At 43.7% G+C, this 19,998-nt stretch overlaps 1 protein-coding gene across 1 annotated transcript; it reads right to left on the reverse strand.

The window, feature by feature from the left end:
* Nucleotides 1-1,112: 1,112 nt before the first annotated feature.
* On the reverse strand, nucleotides 1,113-19,423 carry LOC147700884 (olfactory receptor 1L4-like). The gene is made up of 3 exons (XM_086929263.1): nucleotides 19,363-19,423; nucleotides 10,787-11,020; nucleotides 1,113-2,083 (listed from the first exon to the last, which is right to left on the reverse strand). Exons 1-3 carry the CDS (start codon nucleotides 19,421-19,423, stop codon nucleotides 1,113-1,115), a joined length of 1,266 nt encoding a protein of 421 aa, XP_086785389.1.
* Nucleotides 19,424-19,998: the final 575 nt, after the last annotated feature.

The following is a 19,998-nucleotide window of genomic DNA, read 5'->3' on the forward strand; positions in this document are numbered from 1 at the left end:
AGTGTGAAATACCTAACAAAATGCTTTCTTACAGAGAAATATAAGTGCATGCTGCACACAGTCACCATTATAATAACAACAAATATTGTGCACTTTACTAATGACTTCCAAACTGAGTCCCAGCAAAACTCTTCATGATGACAGGCTGCCATTCAACCTTCTTGGGCAGCGAAGCACTAGGCCCAAGATAACAGTAACATGTTACTCTCACACAACAGTGGTTTATTATGCGCCCACACCCAGCAACTCAAACCACCCTACCCAGGCACAATCAATATAAAACCCTGTCTGCTCTGTGACATGTAGGAGAACCACCTAGATTCCTAGGAAGCATGTACATCCAAAGGCTCTACAATTTTGGCAGGTATGAGAACAAATAGAAGCTACAAGTTTCCCTAACAAACAATTATGTTTATAATTGTAATTGTGTTTGCCAATATTTGATTTAAAATGAGGATGTTTCTTTTACATATTTTCTGCAGTAGGTTAAGGAATACAACTCCTATACTCATATGACTTATTGTTGTATGTGTGCTATTTTGTGGCCCTGTATGGGTTATGATCATCTCATTCCCTTCGAGTTCAGACGATTATCTTCCAGATGTGTTTATGTCTTCCAGATGTGTTGATGCCTTCCACATGCATATTCTCCAGATGTGTTAATGCCTTGAAAACGCTTATCCTCCATATGTGTTTAGCCCACAGAGAGTGGTGCAAGATACCTGTTGGTTGTACCTTTGTTGGGAGAGGCCTGGCTATATCTGAAACTCAGGGCTAGAAGAATCTACCCAGGGTGCCCCAAATGAGGAAAGGGTACGAACAGTTCAGCCAGTCAGAACCGGCTGCTCCACTTGCTGATTCACAGCCTATATTACCTGCGCCTATCGCTGTTGTGAGCTGCATTTGAAAAGCCAAACCCAAAAACATCTCTGATTTCTAAAACCATAAGATAACTTTGGGGACCAAAGTAAAAGGGTGAAAATGGCATCAGAATTGTCAAGGATGCTAGGTACTAAGACCTAGGGAAAAAACCTCAGTAATTAAATAAATGTATCGCAGCATTACATGCTTTGAAAGATTAAAAAATATGTTTTATTTTTGTTTCTTAAATGCTATTTTATATTCTTTATCTTCCTTATGGTGTTTTTAAAATCGCTGTTTTTCAGGCTGTATATAATTGGATTACAAAGTGGAGTTAGAACAACATATAACAAAGACAATAATTTGTTTTTTTTTACTGAAACAGTTGATGCTGGTCTCATGTACGTAGGAAAGATAACTCCACAGAATAATATAAGCACAGTGAGGTGGGAGCCACAGGTGGAAAAGGCCTTCCATCTCCCTCCTTTAGACCGGATTTTTAGGATTGTTGAAATGATGTTGATGTAAGATGTGATAATTAAAGAAAAAGGTGTTACTCCGAATATAAAACCAAGGATGTAGGTTGCTGTCTCAACAGCGCTAGTGCTGCTACAAGAAAGATTCATTACAGCTGCCACATCACAGAAGAAATGGTTGATTGTGTGGGATCTACAGAATGAGAGCCTAGAAATTATTACAACATGTGGTATTGGGACTATGAAACTAAATAGCCAGCATCCTGCGGCCAGCTTCATGCAAACTACATCATTCATGGTTTTCACATAATGCAATGGATTGCAAATGGCCACATAGCGATCATAAGCCATGACTGAGAGAAGCAAAAATTCTGCAGACATCATGCAAATGAAAAAAAACATCTGCAGCAAACATCTATTTAGAGAAATGTGTGTTTCAGCTAAAAAGAAGTGAGCGAGCATGTTTGGGAAAATGATTGTTGTGAAACAGATGTCAAGAAAGGCTAGGTTTGTGAGGAAAAAATACATTGGTGTGTGCAGTTGTGTGTTGTGATAGATAATCACCACAATAAGAATGTTCCCCACAAGTACCAAGAAGTAAACCAACAAAAAAGCCAAAAAAAGTGGAACTAGAATTTGCGGAAAATCATTGAAACCCACAATGATAAACCCAGTCTCTACAGTTTGATTTTCACCTTCTATGTGTCTTGGAATGCAGCTTTCCAGTGTCAGGCAATCAAGAATATCTGAAAATAAAGAAAAAAAGGAAAGTCAGTACACATCACCACCGTCTGGCAGTCTAAGTTGACATGTTTACTATCAGAAGAAACTTATTGAATTGGAGGCAAAAAATAGGTGCCAGTTCTAATTGTTTCTTGTGTGTGTTATGCTTTTTTTTATTTTCATAGTGCAATGATTGACTTGCTTTATGTTTGTTGCTAATTTGTAGGTTGGTTACTTATGTGTATGATAGATTGCAGCTGTAACTATTTAAAACTTGTCTTGAAGACACAGGACATGCAAAACTCAGAAGTACATGTCCTACTTTTTATTTACACAGCACCCTGCCATATGAGCTATCTCTGGCCTGCCTTTGGGGTGACATATCTGTAATAAAAGGGGTGTATACGGTTTGCAAGGAGTTTTAAATTCCAGGTAAACATGGCAGACAGACTGCACACAAAAGGCTCTGCAGTGGCAAGCCTGAGATACATTTAAAGGGCTACTTGTGTGGGTCGCACAATTAGTAATGTAGGCCCACTGGTAGCATTTCATTTATAGTGCACTATACTACAGACTTATAGATAAATTAAATATCCAAAAGGTGGATAAACATACTAATGTAGCCATGTGTACAGGAAAAACAGGTGCACTTTAAGACTGGTCAGCAGTGGCACAGTGCTCAGAGCTCCAAGGCCAAAAAACAGAAGAAACAAAAAGAGGATGTAAGCAAGCAAAGTGTTTTGGGGGAAGATCACCTTAAAGCTGACAGGTCTACCGTGAGGTGAGTAAAACAAAAAATTATTTTAAATGTATGCCTGCTTGCAGGTTTGTGTGCTTACGTGAGAGAGTGTCTGTTTGTGTGTAAGTGTGAATTTAACTTCATGTGTAAGCATGTATTTGTTTGTGAGTGAAATTAAAGGTCAAAAGATGTTTGATATCACTGCTGATACCCAGGCATTTTGGTAAATTGATTTTCATGTCAGGACTCAACTTTTGGGGAAACTGAGCTACCTAATGATGATAGCCGGGTCATGTTGGGGGATGGCTCCTGTTTTGCTCTGGATGAAAGTTGAACAGAACCGCAAAGGCTTAGGCTAAAACTTGTTCACTTAATTCTTTTTTTTTTTTAATTCAAAATGAGTTTATTGATAATAATACAAGGTAATAATACAAAATACAGGTGAAACGTTATAAGGGAAAATAATAAAGGGTTGGGAAGGGAAGGGGAATCAGAAAAATGATAATGAAGAAACAATGCAAGGTGAAATTAGTAATTCGAAACATAATAAACTAATCGTGGGTATCAGGATAATAAAGAAAAAAAGGTATAGTAAATGTACAGTGAAAACAAATGCAAATGTAACTGTGCAGTTAGAAAATTTGATAGAACGTAAGGAATAAGAAAGGGTATCAAGGGGGTTTATAAACCTGCTGAGCAGGGCTTGGACGAAAGGAGCGAGCTGTACAGTTATCTAAATATAACGAAATAGGAAGCCATAACTCAGCACGTTTAGCTGCCAACTGGGCAGGAAAAACAAAAGCAGTATCAAGTCTATGATTATGACAAACATTATACCACCATGCTTTGAAAGTAATAGCAGATGTAGACTTCCAATTAACAGTAATTTGTTGAAATGCAACAGCTAATAATAAGTCCACAATACGAACATTGAGATCAGTTTTGTCCCAACTAGGGATAAACTACCTAAAAAGATCTGGATGGGAGAAAATGGGATACTAGTAGAAAAAATAACATTAATTTGAGCCCAAACTTGTAACCAGAAGGTATGTACCTCCTTGCAAATGAACAGCATGTGAAACAAAGTAGCATTAGGTGAAGTGCAAGACCAACATGAATATGATGTGCTAGGAAAGCGTTTGTGAAGGGTAGAGGTGGTGTGCAATAAACGATTATAAATAAAAAATATAGATTGTGTTAGAGATGCACCCCTAGAAGTTTTGCGAATCTTTATCCAAATCTTGTCCCAAAGGGAAATTGGCCATGAAGTGGAAAAATCAATCACCCAAAGCTCTTCCACCTTGGATTTGGTTCTAGGACTTGTGTGGGCATGAAGATTTTTATAGATGACAGAGGCTTTAGGCATAAAGTAGAATGAAGTTGAATAACAGGCTCAGGTAAAATGGGAGAGGGGGTAGAGTTGGAAAGTTTGTTATAAACCTCCATGACTGACGCTTTAAGGAGGAGGTATTTGGGAGCAAAAGAGAGGGGTAAATCAAAAGTGGAGCGAAGTGTGTGGAAAGGCAAAAAAGTGGATTGTGAGAATAATTGTGAAATCCAAAGCAAACCCTTGTTTCTCCAAGATTTCCAGAAAATAGGCTTACCCCGGAGTAAAAGGTATTTATTATGCCAAATGGTGGAGGAAAGAAAGTCAGCTATACATACAGGAGGAGAAGGATTAAAGGATAAAAGGAGCTTAAGAGTGAATTTATGAATGGAAGTAAGGATTGAAGAGGGCTTGCGGGAAAAGGAGATACATTCGGCAAAGGAAAAAGGTGCGAGGAAAAGGCGCTCAACCTTAGTCCACAAAGGACAAGGAGAATCAGGATCTTGCAGCCAAAGGGAGGATTGACGCATCAAAAAAGCCTTATGATAAGCCAGGAAATCAGGATAATTGACACCTCCCTCAGATGCAGGACGGGTGAGTTTGACAAGAGACATTCTAGGTTTATTATTATGCCATAAAAAGGAGTATAGAACTGAATTGATGTTTTTAAAAAACTTAGCTGGAATAGAAATAGGAATATTGGAAAGAGTATAAAGAACAATAGGGGAAAGCATCATTTTGATAGTATCCAAGCGGCCCCACCAAGACAAGTAAAGAGGGTGCCACTTAGCCGTAAGGTCGGACAATTTCTGGATGCATTTAGTAAGGCAAAGGGAAATGGTATCATGGATGGAAGGGGTAATATGCAATCCTAAATATTTAATATGAGAAGAGCTCCAGGTGAAATTGGATGTGCTAAAGTCAGGCTTAAAGGTAAACTTTGTCAAGGGCAGGATTTCGCATTTGTCGTGATTAAGTTTATAATCAGAAATAGAGGAATAGGTTTGGACTTCCTCCAAAAAAGCGGGGACGGAAATAGCAGGATTCGAGACGAAAAGTAAAATATCATCTGCATATGCAGCAAGTTTTATGGAGAGATCTTTAGTTTGAAAACCGTGAATGTTGGGATTTTGGCATAGTCTGGACAGAAAGGGTTCTAGAGCCAAGTTAAAAAGGAAAGGTGAAAGAGGACAGCCTTGGCGAACACCTCTACCAAGGTCAAAATAAGGAGAGAGTTGACCATTTGCATAAACCGCAGCTCGAGGGCGAGATTATAGTAATGAAATTAAGGAAATAAATTTAGTGCCAAACCCAAACCAACTAAGGGTATGAAAAAGGTAAGCCTTTCAACCCTATCAAACGCCTTTTCAGCATCTAGGGCTATCGCCGCAAGAAAGTGTTGGAGATGGGAGGATTTTGTCAGAATATTAAATAGAAGTCTGGTATTGTCAGTAATGTAACGACCTTTAACAAAACCTGATTGTTCATCCCCTAAACACCTCTACCAAGGTCAAAATAAGGAGAGAGTTGACCATTTGCATAAACCGCAGCTCGAGGGCAAGATTATAGTAATGAAATTAAGGAAATAAATTTAGTGCCAAACCCAAACCAACTAAGGGTATGAAAAAGGTAAGCCTTTCAACCCTATCAAACGCCTTTTCAGCATCTAGGGCTATCGCCGCAAGAGAGTGTTGGAGATGGGAGGATTTTGTCAGAATATTAAATAGAAGTCTGGTATTGTCAGTAATGTAACGACCTTTAACAAAACCTGATTGTTCATCCCCTAAAAGGTCGGGGAGTAAGTCAAGTCAAGTCAATAAACTTTATTCGGTTGTTCATGTTGACAACCATAAAAGTATTTACATTACAATTAAAAACACAGTTGTACATTAAAAGGGAAATTCAGTTATAATATATAATATAGTCATAAAAGAAACAGATCTACATTGTACAGTCAAAGCGTTTAAGAAATCCTTAAAATGAGAAAATAACAATTCATGTATTATTATTTTTTTTTTATCCTTCCATACTGTTTCTGAATTTTACTGCCAATTTTAAGAAACTACATATATACAAGGTGTATTCACAACTTAGCAGCTGGAGAAAGTGCAGTGCAGGGCGAAATTGTCGAAAATTTAGTTTTTTCAAACAGGGTTTTAAATATATCTTCCTTGGTATAACATAAAATGGACAAAAAAACAGAAAGTGTGCCAGGTCTTGCGGAGACTTATCGTCGCAACCGCAAGCCGGCAACACTTGCCCACGATGAGACCCCCTGGGAACAGCCAACAGAAAATGAAACAGGTTGAACCTGAACCTTGTTAGTAGAAAACGGTCATAACTAGACCTTTGCCATGATAGGTAAGGTTCCATGAGCAAAGTGCTTTTAATTAATACATGGTTACGGACACTGTCACAGGATTCCCGATCCTGTAGTCTAGATTCAATAAAAGCTTTCTTGACCGCTATAACATCCTTTTTAGTAATAGACTCAGGAAATAAAAAGAGTTCAGGACGACCTATGTCAGTAAAGCACTATGTAGGTACTTTAACCAGGGAACCTTCATCCTGTTATCCCATGTAAGTGATTCTCTTAAAATAAGCTGGGTGAGAGGAATATTGGCATTTAACCAACAGTTCATCCAGCATAACAAGGGATTAACTGCAATGTTATCACTTACGAAGGGAACCCCCAATTCGTCGTGCACGGAAAAATTTGCCGTGCCCCTGGGAACCCTTAATAATTGTTTTAAAAAGTTATTTTCGAGTATCTGTAGTGCTTCCGGAGGATCATAACCCCATATTTCACTGCCGTAGCATGCTGTGGTAACAGTTTTGGCCTGGTAAAGTTGGAGTAATGCAGCAACTGGGCTATTCCCCACTTTCCTAGAAAAGTCCAGTATCGCCGCATTTACCCTGATGACCTCTCCCTTCTTTTTTTGAGTCACGGGTCCCCAGTTCAGTTGACTATCAAAGAGGACCCCAAGGTAGGAGAATGAGTGTGTTACAGGGATTTGTTCTCCATTTACATTTAGGCGGTTTGTTTTTTTGTTGCCTAGGCCAACCTTCATTATATAAGATTTCGAGTTATTAATACTTAACTCTCTTGACTTCATGAAAGAGTAAAAGGAATCTAGTAAAATTTGAAGTCCATTGGCAGTCCTGGATAAGAGGACTGCGTCGTCCGCATATAGCAGGACTGGCAGTCCCTTTCGGCCAATGTACGGGTAGTCAGTATTGGTACTTAGAAGGTGCTCTTCCAACTCATTTATGTAAAGATTAAAAAGGAACGGGGCCAGAATGCATCCCTGTCGGACACCCCGAAACACTCCAAAGTCTTTAGTCACGTTTAAATCTTGGGTGTATCTGACGTTCGCTTTGGTGTCCGAGTGCATGTCTTCTAGCAAATTTACTAGGTTTTGATCCACGCCCATTTTTGCCATGGCGCCCCAGAGCTTCCCCCGACTCACGCAGTCGAAGGCCGAGGAAAGGTCCATGAACGCCATGTGGATCGTTCCTCTTCGGGCCTTGGTGTACTTCCCAATAATGAGGTATAAATTTAAGCATTGGGAAATCGTGGAATGTCCGGGCTTAAAACCATACTGGATTGGAGATATTATATTATTTTCCTCTGACCATCTGACCAATCTATTCAAAATTACTCCTCCCACAACTTTAACCACTGAATTTATTAATGAGATTGCTCTATAGCAAGCTGGGCTGCTACGGTCTCCTTTCTTAAAAATTGGCACAATGGTGGATACCCCCCATGATTTAGGGCATCCACATGACACAGCGGCATTGAGTACTGCTGTAAGGACTGGGGCCCATAGTGCTATACAGGATTTAAAGAGGTCAGGAGGAAGACCGTCAGGTCCTGGGGCCTTGTTGTTTGATAATCCTTCAATTCCCTTTATTACCTCATCAGTTGAGAAGAATAGAAAGTTTTCTCTACTTTCAATTGAACTGTGTTCTACCTGCAACCCATTGCTTTTAAAAATAGAGCTGAAATGGTTAATCCATTCTTCCTCCGGGATATTAGTGCCCACATTAGAAGTACTAGGATAGTCAAATATAGGCTTATTAATAATCTCCCAGAACTTCGAGCTATTTTTTAATGTCGCAGGATCTAACAATGACTCCTATACACTTTTTTTAACTGCTCGTTTGCGGATAGCAAGTGACTTCTTGTACTCAGCCCGCAAGTCCCTGATAATCAACGGGTGTCTGGGTTTTATTTTTAAGGCTTTCTTAAGCTCTCGACTGGCCTTCGAACAATTACTATCAAACCATTTTGGGTTACTGGTTGAGTTTACTTTTCCCTTAGTAGGTAGCGGTAAAAGTGACTCCACCTTCTTGGCAATCTCCTTAAATGATGTCAAAATTTGTGATGGTGCTGATGCAGGGGATGTACATACTGTCAAATCATGATTGCATACATTGTTGATAGAGGAATAAAATTGTTTGCAGTCCACCATTGACCATTTTAAGCGTCGCTTGCCATTGATACTTTTTATGAAACCATAGTCCTCTCGAGAATTACCCTTTTCAAGTATATTCACGCCCAATTTAATGCAAAGAGGGTTATGGTCGCTAAAGATGCTCAAAAGGAACGAGAAATCCTCAACAAAATTAACAAGGTCTGCCGAGAGTAAAATATGGTCTATGTAAGTCCCTGTTGCATGACCTTTAAAAGTAGGAATTAAAAATACAGTTTGCTCCGATACTGTTGACATTGCTCTAAAAAAGTTATTTTCATTCATTAAGTCATTTAAACCTGTACCCCTCCGTGAGTGATCAAAGTGAATTCCTTCCATGCTATTACATCCCATTTGGCCAGCAGTTCTCAGACTGGGGTTCCCACATAAATGTGTATTAAAATCACCCACTATTAACTTGAGGCGAGGCAGAGAACCAACATTAGCCCTTAGGAATTCACGCAGTGACTCGATATTACAATCTCCGGACTGATTCACTGTGTTATAGAAATTGATCAATACAAAATTTGTTTTACCCCTCTTAAATTCTAAGACCTGGATATTACTATTACCAGAGTGGTGTTCGATTTTATGGCATATAAGTGTCAAATTAACAAAAATTGCCAAACCCCCTTTTGCTCTTCCGCTTGCAGATGGGACTGCTCGAATTATAAAACTCTGGTAGCCTTCAATATGAACATTTTTCCCCACTACCCAAGTTTCTTGGAGGCATATTACGGGATAATCTTTAACAAGAGACAACCAATCTTTATCTTTCAATTTATCTTGGAGACCAGCTATATTCCACGATAATAGCCCCTCCTTATGTTTTTGTGGTTCGCATTGGGTTATGTCCACTTTTTCACATACATCTAAGCTAGTGGGTATTGAACCTGTGCTACAACATACCCGATCAGTCCCAGAATTGGCAATAGTATGAGCTGGAGGGAGAACTGAGTTTATGTCGTTATGTGATCCGGATATATCAAATAGTTGATTCGCAACACCCAGTGCCACGACATTACTACCTTGCATATCCACGACTTGGGTGACGTTACCTAAGCCTATATCTTTGAAGGCAGAGTTGGAAAGTGTGTCAGACAGTCATTCTACCCCCTCAAGCCCACCCTCTTCTGAGAAGATGTCATACCTGTTGGAAATGGGAATATTGAAACGGTTATTGAAGAGGCTAGGGTATTGTTGATCTAGGTGGTGTGTCCGTATTGGGCGTTCCCATCTATCCTGACTATAACCCCAGTTATTAGTAGGTACACCAAAACCCCAGCCATTATTTGTTTCTGGCCATATTGGCCTAGTATGAGTATGTGTAGGCTTAGGATATGTCATACTCCGTTGTTTTTTGCCGAAAAATTCTAGGGTGAGAGGAACGATGGTACCTCTCCTGCGCTGCGGCGGCAAGATATTTGGCAAGATGTTTGGTAAGACAGCAGAATTTACAAAATTTATAATAATACAGTCACCTTTACATTTTTGGGGTTTTTGGCCTATCCACGGGACCCTTCTGGCTGACTTAATGTCTCCAGATAGCTGTTGTTTCCCCCATGGGGCCAACTGCATATTACCAGGTCGGGGAGTAGATGATCAAGTCGGATTGCTAATGATTTAGCAAAAATGTTATAGTCAATAATAACTAGGGAAATGGGCCTATAGTTTTTGCAATGCTGGACATCTTTCCCGGGTTTAGGTATTAGACAAATGTGTGCGTCTGAGAAAGTGCCAGAAGAGGAGCCAAATTCGGTAAAAGAGTGGAGAAGGGAGTGAAGTTTTGGAATCAATAATTTGGAAAAGTGAAGGTAGAATTCAACAGTAAAACCATCTGGGCCAGGAGCTTTGTTGGATTTAAGGCATTGGAGAGCGGTAAGGATTTCTGTGTGTGAGACATCAGATTCTAAGGAGGAGAGGTCAAGAGGAAATGATGCAGGAGTTTGAATGGTGGAAAAGAAATGGGCGAGAGATTGGGGAGAGGAGTGAGTGTTGGAAGTGTATAAGGTCTCATAGAAATGGGAAAAAGTAGCCAGAATATCAGCATCCCTATGTTGTAAGCGTGCATTAGTATCATAGACCGATTCAATGTTCACTTTATTATGTTTAAACTTTAAATAATTAGCAAGGATCTTCCCAGCTTTATTTCTACCACCATAAAATTTGGCACTTGACTTACGGAGATTTAGAGAAGCATCTTCAGTAGACTTTTCATTAAATTTGATCTTAGCAGCAACCAGAGATGTCAGACTATCTGAGGAATGAGAAGTGAAATAGGTGTGTTCCAATCTCTTGATATCATGAAGGAGGGTTTTAGTAAATTGGGGAGCAGTTTTACGCTTCTTAGCGACAAAATTAATAATAAAGTTGCGTGCAGATGCTTTAAAAGCATCCCAAAGGGTGTGTTTTGAAACTGGAGGAACATCATTAAAAAGGAAAAATTCATCAAAAAAGGTTGAGAAGGAAGTGGAAAATTTGGGGTCAAGAAGAAGGGCATTATTAAAACGCAATCTTTTAGGGCCGTTAATTTTGGGGATAACCTCAAGACTAACTACTACAGGAGCATGATCAGAAAGTAATATCAGACCAATTTCCACAGCAAGAAGGGTTTGGGCAAGTGCGTGGGAAACAAAAATATAATCAAGTCGATATTGGGAACGGTGATGGGGCGAGTAAAAAGTAAACTCTTGTAAAGACGGGTTACATAAATGCCAAGAGTCAACAAGCTTATGTTGTGAAATAGGTTGAGTAAACAGTTTGTGTGGTTTTGTGGGAATATAAGTGGCATTAGACTTCCTATCCAAGAAGGGATCAAGAGGGTGATTACAGTCCCCCGCAAGGATGAAATTATCATCCATGAATTGGGTTATGTGGGGAGAAAACTCAGCCCAAAAAAGGGGTTCACCATTTGTGGGACCATAAACATTAAGAAGAGAGATTGGAACACGCCTAATCGATAGTTTGACATGAGTCCATCTACCATTACTATCTGAATCTTGGGAAATAACTGTGAAAGGGAGTGACCTGCGACATAAAATAGCAACACCATTTCGTTTGCCATCACCTTGTGAGTAGAAGACTTCTCCCACCCAGCCCCTCCTAAGCTTTTCAGATTCAATATCAGAGAGGTGAGTTTCTTGAAGAAAAGCAATATCAACATTTAATTTAGCTAGATGGGATAAAATACGCTGTTGCTTAATTGGGGAATTAATACCCTTAACATTCCAAGAGATTAAATTTAAATACATATCTTATAGAATAAAGCAACAAATTGGTAAAATAAGAAATCAAAAATGCAATCAATAAGATTAAGTAGATCAGGAAAGAAAAAGGAGATGGGCAGCGATATTAGATGAAAGAAAAGAGAGAGTTTAATAAGAAGAAGGCAAAAAGCAAAGAAAATAAGCATATAAGTGAGGAAAAGACCCAAGATTAAAAAGTAAGAGGTGGAAGAAAGAAAAGCATCAAAGGAGAGTAGATGAGAAAGTAAAGAGAAGAAAAGATCAAGAAGGAGAGAGGAGAAAAAACTACCTGGTAGAAGAAAGTCGTCATCATTATATAAAGAAGGTAATCGATTCATGGGGGAAGGGGAAGAGGAGAGGAACAAAAAACAAAGAAGACATAAAAAACATGAGGGGAACATACCTACAGAAAGGGAAGACGAGAAGAAATCGGGGGAGGAAGGGGCCAAATAGGTAAGGCAACACAACTGAGGTTGGCCAGGCAGGGAACCAGGAAGACTTCATCAGACAAGAAAAGGTTCCTGTGGAGATAAAGATGGGGAGAATCAAAAGTGTGTTACAAAACAACAAACTATAAAGAGACCATGAGATAAACATTCAGGAATGCAACAAGTCAACATGAGGAAAGAAAAAAATCAGTCAAACAGATGAAAAAACATCAAAAGGGAGTAACCATGACGGCAGAGCGTAAGGAAAGGACATAAGCAGGCAAATTACGAGTCAGTCAGAGACGTGAGATAAACAATACAAAGACAGGCAAAACTACGAATCAGCCAGGGGAAGAAGAAGAAGGACCAGAAGCATCCATGGCAGAGGTCTTGTGTGCATTAATGAAGCTTTGCAATCTCACTGGATCTTCGTAGGCAGTCGTTTTGTTGTTATAGGTGACTTTAAACAAACAAGGATGATACAAGCCATAACGAGCACCCATAGAGCGAAGGACCTCTCTCATGCCTAGGAAAGCTTTCCTATGATTTGCAGTTGCTTTGGCGTAGTCCTGGGCAAAAAACAACGGAGAGTCAGACCATGTCAGTTTAGGAAGAGCTTTGGCAGCTTTCAAGAGATCGGTGTACTCCAAGAAGTAGAGAATGACGCCTCTTGGACGTTGTGACATGGAAGGAGACGAGGGTAATCGGCCAAGACGATGAGCACGATGGATATTGAGCTACGTACTGTCTGGCAGGTGGAGCAACTTGGGAAGGAAAAATTTGAAGAAAGCAGGCGGGCCTTCAAGACCCTCCACCAAGCCGTAATTGTGGAGATTATTACACCTTCCCCTATTTTCTAACTCCTCCACCTGCTTCTGAAGAGCGCCCACCTGCAAAGACAAATGTGAAACTGTGGCACGTGATTCTTGAAAAGATGCAACAGATTGTTCAACCGAAGAAACCCTCGTCTCAATTTGTGACCAATTGTCCGTTAGAACCTGAAGCTTGGCATTGGTTTCCTCCATAAAGGGGTGCAGGAATCCAATTTCCTCGAGAAAAGGGCGAAATGATCAGATCTTTTCCAACAGAAGTTCCATAGAGACAGGTGTCGAGGACATAGGGGGCGAAGGAGGGTCTTTTTTCAGTCTTTTAACAGTGGTTTTCCCCGACACTGGCTGAGAAGATGAATTCATGGCTGCCTCCGATCCAGAGGAAGCGAGGGAATCCTCAAATTGAGAAAGAGCCGAAAAAACTTTAGAGTTCTTCACAAAAGCCACCTTTGTAGTCAATTTGTATGGTAGGAGAGACATATGTTTTAATCGCCCCATAAAAAGAAGCTGCAGAAACCAAGGGAAAATGTACAGGCAGCGTGTCGCAAAACCACGGGACAGCAGAAGAAGGAGACACTGGATGTAACAAGAAAAAGTCACTAAAAGGCAGGTCCAGTTACTAAGCGTCAATCATGAGTATTATGAGTATTATGAGGAGGTGAATCGAAATTTGCCTAGCTTAGTGACGGTAAGTTTTAATTCTATTAAGTACACGGAGGCGAGGATTATGCTTTTCTCTCTTCGCTGTTTATTCACATAAAACCACATAGCAGCCAGAAAAGCATCAGAACTTGAAACATTTTCATTTATATCCCCAATACAGGGATAGTCAGGAAAAACATAATAACAAAATCTTCTTCGAACTACAATTTCCATCAGTCCAACACGCGGTAGTCCTTCCATAGTGTTCATAGTCCTAAGGTAGGGCGTCCATCTTGTGAACTCCTCCTCTTTCTTCGCGCGAGTCACGCCAAAGTCTCAACGATCCTGTTTCTCACTATCATTACCTGGCGGGAAAAGAACACAACAGCGTGAGCGTTGCCAGACCGCCAAAGTCTGAAGGCAAAAGCATCACTTGCACTAAAACAAACCATTGACATGCAACCAAAGAGAACAGTTTACACTGAGTCCAATCCAGGAAAAGTGTTTACTTAAGTCAGTACGGGGGGGATCTCCGCAGGAGGTATGGGTGGGATAATCCTCGCCTCCGTGTCCTTAATAGAATTGAAACTTACCGTCACTAAGCTAGGCAAATTTCGATTCTATGTCAGGACCGGAGGCTTCGAATTATGCTTGTTTAAAGCTTATTCACCACCAAACTAGCAATATCCACCACTGGCTTGAAATAAAACCTTTTGAAGGTGGAATCTGAGGACCAATCCGCAGCTCGCATTAGGTCCTCCAAACGTGCCCCAAAGGTGAATGCTTTGGAGGCCATTGCCCCTCTAGCTGAATGAGCTCCGAATTTTTTGGTATCAATACCAGCTTCTTGTAATACCCACCGCACCCAACGGGCTATAGTGGGGGAAGATACAGCCTTGTGTGGCTTCTGTAACGCAATCAGGAGCGGTCGTTCGCCCAGAGGGCGAAGTTCCACTGTAACATCCTCATACGTCCTTAGACACTGCACAACACACAACTTAGGGACGTCTGCAAAGGCCGGGTAAGAAATAGACCTTGTAGCGGACTTCGTGCGGCGGACCAAGGTAAAGGTAACCCCATCTGGGGAAAATACTCTTGCCGTGACATCCAAGGTGCGCACATCAGATACCCTATGACATGATACCAAACAGAGGAGCATAGCCAGTTTGGCTGATAATTCCTTTAACGAAAGATATTTGTTATGTTGCCATGAAAGAAAAAGGTTCAGTACGACATTGACGTCCCAGAGGACAGAATATCGCGGTTCCGGGGGTAAGGAAAGCCGCACTCCCCTAAGGAGCCTACAGACAAGGGGATGTTCCCCGACCGCAACTCCATCCAACTTCTCATGAGCTGCTGATATGGCAGACCGTATCGTGTTAATTGTCCGGTAGGCTAAACCGGCCGTTGACAATTCTGCCAGGAAATTCAGGATGGGAACGACGCCTGCGACCATGGGATCCAAGTCCCGTCGAAGACACCAACAAACCCACCTGGTCCAAGCCGATCTATACCTTTTTGCGGTGCTACCTGCCCAGGCTTTGGACAAAAGGTGTTCAGCCGATTCCGAAAGGCCTGGGAGCGACCAGCGTCTCTGGAAAGCCTCCATGCCATGAGGCAGAGAGAACCCTGCAGGAAGAGGTGATGAGGGTTCCCGTCCGGATTGAGGAGAAGACGAGGGAGCCGGGGGAGTAGGATTGGAGAATCCCAGGAAAGTTCCAGAAGAACTGGAAACCATACTTGCGATCTCCACACGGGCGTCACCATCACCATTTACGCCATCTGCCCGCGAAGTTGGGCCGCAGCCCGTACTATCATGGAAAAAGGCGGGAAGGCATACGGTCGTTCCTGACTCCAATCCTGGAGGAACACATCCGTCGCCTCCACCAGAGGGTCCGGTCCCCAGCTGAAAAATCTCGGTAGCTGGAAGTCCAGTCGGGACGCGAACAGGTCTATAGAAAAAGGACCCCAATTCATTGCCTGCCAGTGAAACACCTGAACATCCGGCAGACCCGGAACTGAGATCGGCCCTGGACCAGGGTTCAATACCCCGCCTCGGCGGGTCTTGGGCTCAAAAAATTCCACGGACTCGATAATTCTCGCTCCAGTGCCTTCTCAACTCACGGGTTCACACTCTGCGACTCTGGGCAATAGCTTGCTTAATCTCCACAACGGCCCCTCGCGGCGGGATGCCTGGCTTTCACCTTGTGGATACCCTGCTGGGGTTATCTCACATGGGAATACCAGGACGGGTTCCCTAAGCAAGCGCCGGGAAACCCTTTGTGGGTAGCTGTGCGCTATATAAGCTCAAATACATTTACATACATACATACATTCCACAGGCTGGAGTCCCGCAGGTATCGCGAGTGCCAATCCGCTACCTGGTTGGCCTGTCCCGGAAGGTACTCTGCCGTTACCGAGATCTGATGGGCCAGACAATAGTCCCAAAAATCCTTCGCCAGATCCGCCAGCGCTCGTGATCGCGGACCTCCCAAGTGGTTCACATACCGAACCGCTGAGACGTTGTCCATTCGCAGAAGGACACAGGATTTCACAGAATCCCTGGTCCAGCAACGGACAGCAAAGGATCCTGCCAGAAGTTCCAGGCAGTTGATGTGAAGTCGCTGTTCGTTGGATGACCAAGCGCCGCCTGTAGAGAAATCCCCGCAGCGGGCGCCCCAGCCAGACCTGCTGGCGTCGGATTCTATCACCAAGTCCGGAACGGACCCGAAGATCGCCCGTCCGTTCCACGCCTCCATATGGGTGAGCCACCAGGCCATTTCTTCCTTGACTTCCACTGACAGAGGCACCAGGTGGTCGTAGGACAGCCCCTTGCGCAAATGATGCACCTTGAGACGTTGAAGGGCCCGGTAATGAAGAGGGTCCGGAAAGATCGCCTGAATGGACGACGAGAGAAGCCCCACCACTCTGGCAATCTGCCGAAGAGAGGTGTGCGACTTGGAGATCGTCTGTCGCAGTTCGTGTTTGATCTTGGCCATCTTCCTGGATGGAAGACTGAGTGACGTTTGCAAGGAATCCACAACAAACCCCAAGAACACTATGTTCTGGGCGGGAGTGAAGACAGACTTGTCCTCGTTGATAATGAACCCCAGACCCTGTAACAGGGAGACTGTCTGAGAGAGATGAAGGACCAACTTGGTCGGGTCCTGGGCCATCAGCAGGATGTCATCTAGATACACGATCAAACGAATCCCCTGGCTCCGCAGGACTTCCACCGCTGGATGTAACAGCTTGGTGAAGCACCAAGGGGCCGAGGAAAGCCCGAATGGAAGGGCTTTGAACTCGAAGACCGTGTCCTTCCAGAGAAACTGGAGGAAACGGCGGTGAGGAGGATGGATGGGAACTACCAAACACGCATCCTTGAGATCCAAGCGGACCATCCAGTCGTTTGGAAGCAGAACGTCCCTCAGAAGATGGATACCCTCCATCTCGAAGTGATTGTACACCAACCAGCCGTTGAAGTCTTTGAGCTTGTCTCCTTCCCAGTATAAGAATTGGCTTGGTAGTTTGGTTTGCCCTGTTCCCATCATGTACTGGGACAGGAACAGACTAATTTACATGTAGCCAGGTTCTGAGCTGGGTGGTGCAGTGAGCTAAAAAACGGTGATGGATCAAGCCCTGATCTCTTGACTGGGTAGGAGTATTCTGCATCATTCAGAAACTCTGTCCATCACCTTTTCCAAAATTGATTTTATCCACACTAAGTGTGGGAGGGTATACTCAGACGTGAGTCCCTAGCTCATTGCACCATCAGGATTCAAGCAAGCCGGGCCGACGACGGCTGAAATGCCAGAAACCGGTCCCCGGAAGCTTGTCTCCTTCCCAGTATAAGAATTGGCTTGGTAGTTTGGTTTGCCCTGTTCCCATCATGCACTGGGACAGGAACCTACTAATTTGCATATAGCCAGGTTCTGAGCTGGGATGGTGCAGTGAGCTAAAAAACGGTGATGGATCAAGCCCTGATCTCTTGACTGGGTAGGAATATTCTGCATCATTCAGAAACTCTGTCCATCACCTTTTCCAAAATTGATTTTATCCACACTAAGTGTGGGAGAGTATACTCAGACGTGAGTCCCTAGCTCATTGCACCATCAGGATTCAAGCAAGCCGTGCCGACGACGGCTGAAATGCCAGAAACCTGTCCCCGGAAGCTTGTCTCCTTCCCAGTATAAGAATTGGCTTGGTAGTTTGGTTTGCCCTGTTCCCATCATGCACTGGGACAGGAACAGACTAATTTGCATATAGCCAGGTTCTGAGCTGGGATGGTGCAGTGAGCTAAAAAACGGTGATGGATCAAGCCATGATCTCTTGACTGGGTAGGAGTATTCTGCATCATTCAGAAGCTCTGTCCATCACCTTTTCCAAAATTGATTTTATCCACACTAAGTGTGGGAGGGTATACTCAGACGTGAGTCCCTAGCTCATTGCACCATCAGGATTCAAGCAAGCCGGGCCGACGACGGCTGAAATGCCAGAAACCGGTCCCCGGAAGCTTGTCTCCTTCCCAGTATAAGAATTGGCCAGGTAGTTTGGTTTGCCCTGTTCCCATCATGCACTGGGACAGGAACAGACTAATTTGCATATAGCCAGGTTCTGAGCTGGGATGGTGCAGTGAGCTAAAAAACGGTGATGGATCAAGCCCTGATCTCTTGACTGGGTAGGAGTATTCTGCATCATTCAGAAACTCTGTCCATCACCTTTTCCAAAATTAAAAAAATTTGTTTGCCCCCGTCTACCTTCTCCACGAGGAAAATATTGCTGAGGAATCGGCAGAGGTGTCGCGTTGTTCGACAAATAGCCCCTTTGCGCAACAGCGCTGAGACTTCCTCGTCGATCAACTGCGCATCTGGCTGAGAGAAAGCTATGGGGCGAGGTGGCCTTAGCTGGCGCGGTTGATTGTAGAACTCTATACGGAAACCACGTACGGTTTGGAGAACCCACGCGTCTGCCGTAATAGCCGCCCAAGCTTGTGGAAAGCATGCCAACCATCCCCCAATTAAAACCTGATCCGCGGGAATCACACTTACCGTGGGAATTGTTGCCTCCGGTGTCATTTCTGAAGCCTCCACGTCCTCGGAAGTGCTGACCCCTGATCGGGTAGAAATTGGTGTAGTCCGCCGAGGTATTGTACTGGCCTCTGCCGGAGCCCTGCCCTTTATTGGGTTGATTCTGACCGCCACAGCCGGTCATGAGGCCCCTACCACGACCAGCCCCTCTGGAAAAAAGTTGGTGGAAAACTCTCTTAATCGTGGACTGGGCCTTGTCTAAGGACGTGAAAGTAGAAACAAACTTCCCCAGTTCCTTGATAAATGGCTCCCCAAAGAGACCACCTTGCGCTACGGCGCCTGCCTCCGAAGAGGCCAAATGTGTCCAGTTTGATTAACAAGGAACGTCAACGCTCCGTCAAAAGGGCGCAGTTTGCGTTCCCTAGAAATATGACTGCCCTCTGCGCCCAGTTCGACAACACCTCAGGGGATATGGGAGTGCCCGACACTTTGGCCTCCTCGGCCATATCCAGGATCTTCGTGATCGGGCCTATGGCGTCTAACAGTTTGTCTTGGCATGATCGCCAAGAGCGGTCAATCCCCTTACGGGGATCCTTAACAAACTTGGCCATGAAAGTGGCCATCTTCCCGTCCAACTCTGAGGTCATAGCTACCTTCCCCTCCAGCATTGGACGAGGACACTCCCCCTCAGGCAACTTCACGCCTCCTTCTCTAAGGGTTTGTGGAGGGTGCCCGCCACAAACTGCACGACCTTGTCCCCAGGCGCCCAAGCGGCCGACCGCGGATGAATTATCTCATCCGGGTCGAGCATACCTGAAGTGTCCTTGGGTAACTCCGCAGCGGATGTGGACGGTCGCCAAGAACGCACCGAATCCTCATCATCCTCATCCGTATCCGTGGGGGAGATCCCTCCCGGGGAGGGAGGGGCAGTCCCAGCCGAGGCTGAAGGGTCCTGAGGCGGGAGTGACACAGGGGCAGGCACGGTCACCTTAGCTAGAAAAGCGTCCCTTAGGCGCTCAAAGGCGTCCTTATCTACACCCTGTGCACCTCCGGAGCCTCCGTCCCTACAAACCCTCTTAGGTGCCGGTGGCTGTCCGGGGTCAGAGATGGGCATCCCTACAGGGCCTGGCGCCAACTTAGCGCACTCCTCCACTCTGCGGGCGGAGAGTCTGTCCTCCATAGGCATAGGTCAGGGTTAGGCGGTAAACAGGGCTCCGGCGCG

Source organism: Lissotriton vulgaris, chromosome 7 (assembly GCF_964263255.1).
Source record: "Lissotriton vulgaris chromosome 7, aLisVul1.2, whole genome shotgun sequence".
NCBI classification, from domain to species: domain Eukaryota; kingdom Metazoa; phylum Chordata; class Amphibia; order Caudata; family Salamandridae; genus Lissotriton; species Lissotriton vulgaris.

What these genes read in the sequence shown, in the direction of transcription:
- LOC147700884 (XM_086929263.1), bottom strand. Translation starts at nt 19,423, where the DNA reads ATGACCTCAGAGTTGGACGGGAAGATGGCCACTTTCATGGCCAAGTTT. An exon ending in CAAGTTTGTTAAGGATCCCC is followed by an intron (nt 11,021 to 19,362) that starts GTAAGGGGATTG and finishes ATGTTCCTCCAG; the next exon opens with TTTCAAAACACACCCTTTGG. An exon ending in AGATGCTTCTCTAAATCTCC is followed by an intron (nt 2,084 to 10,786) that starts GTAAGTCAAGTG and finishes CTTTATTTTCAG; the next exon opens with ATATTCTTGATTGCCTGACA.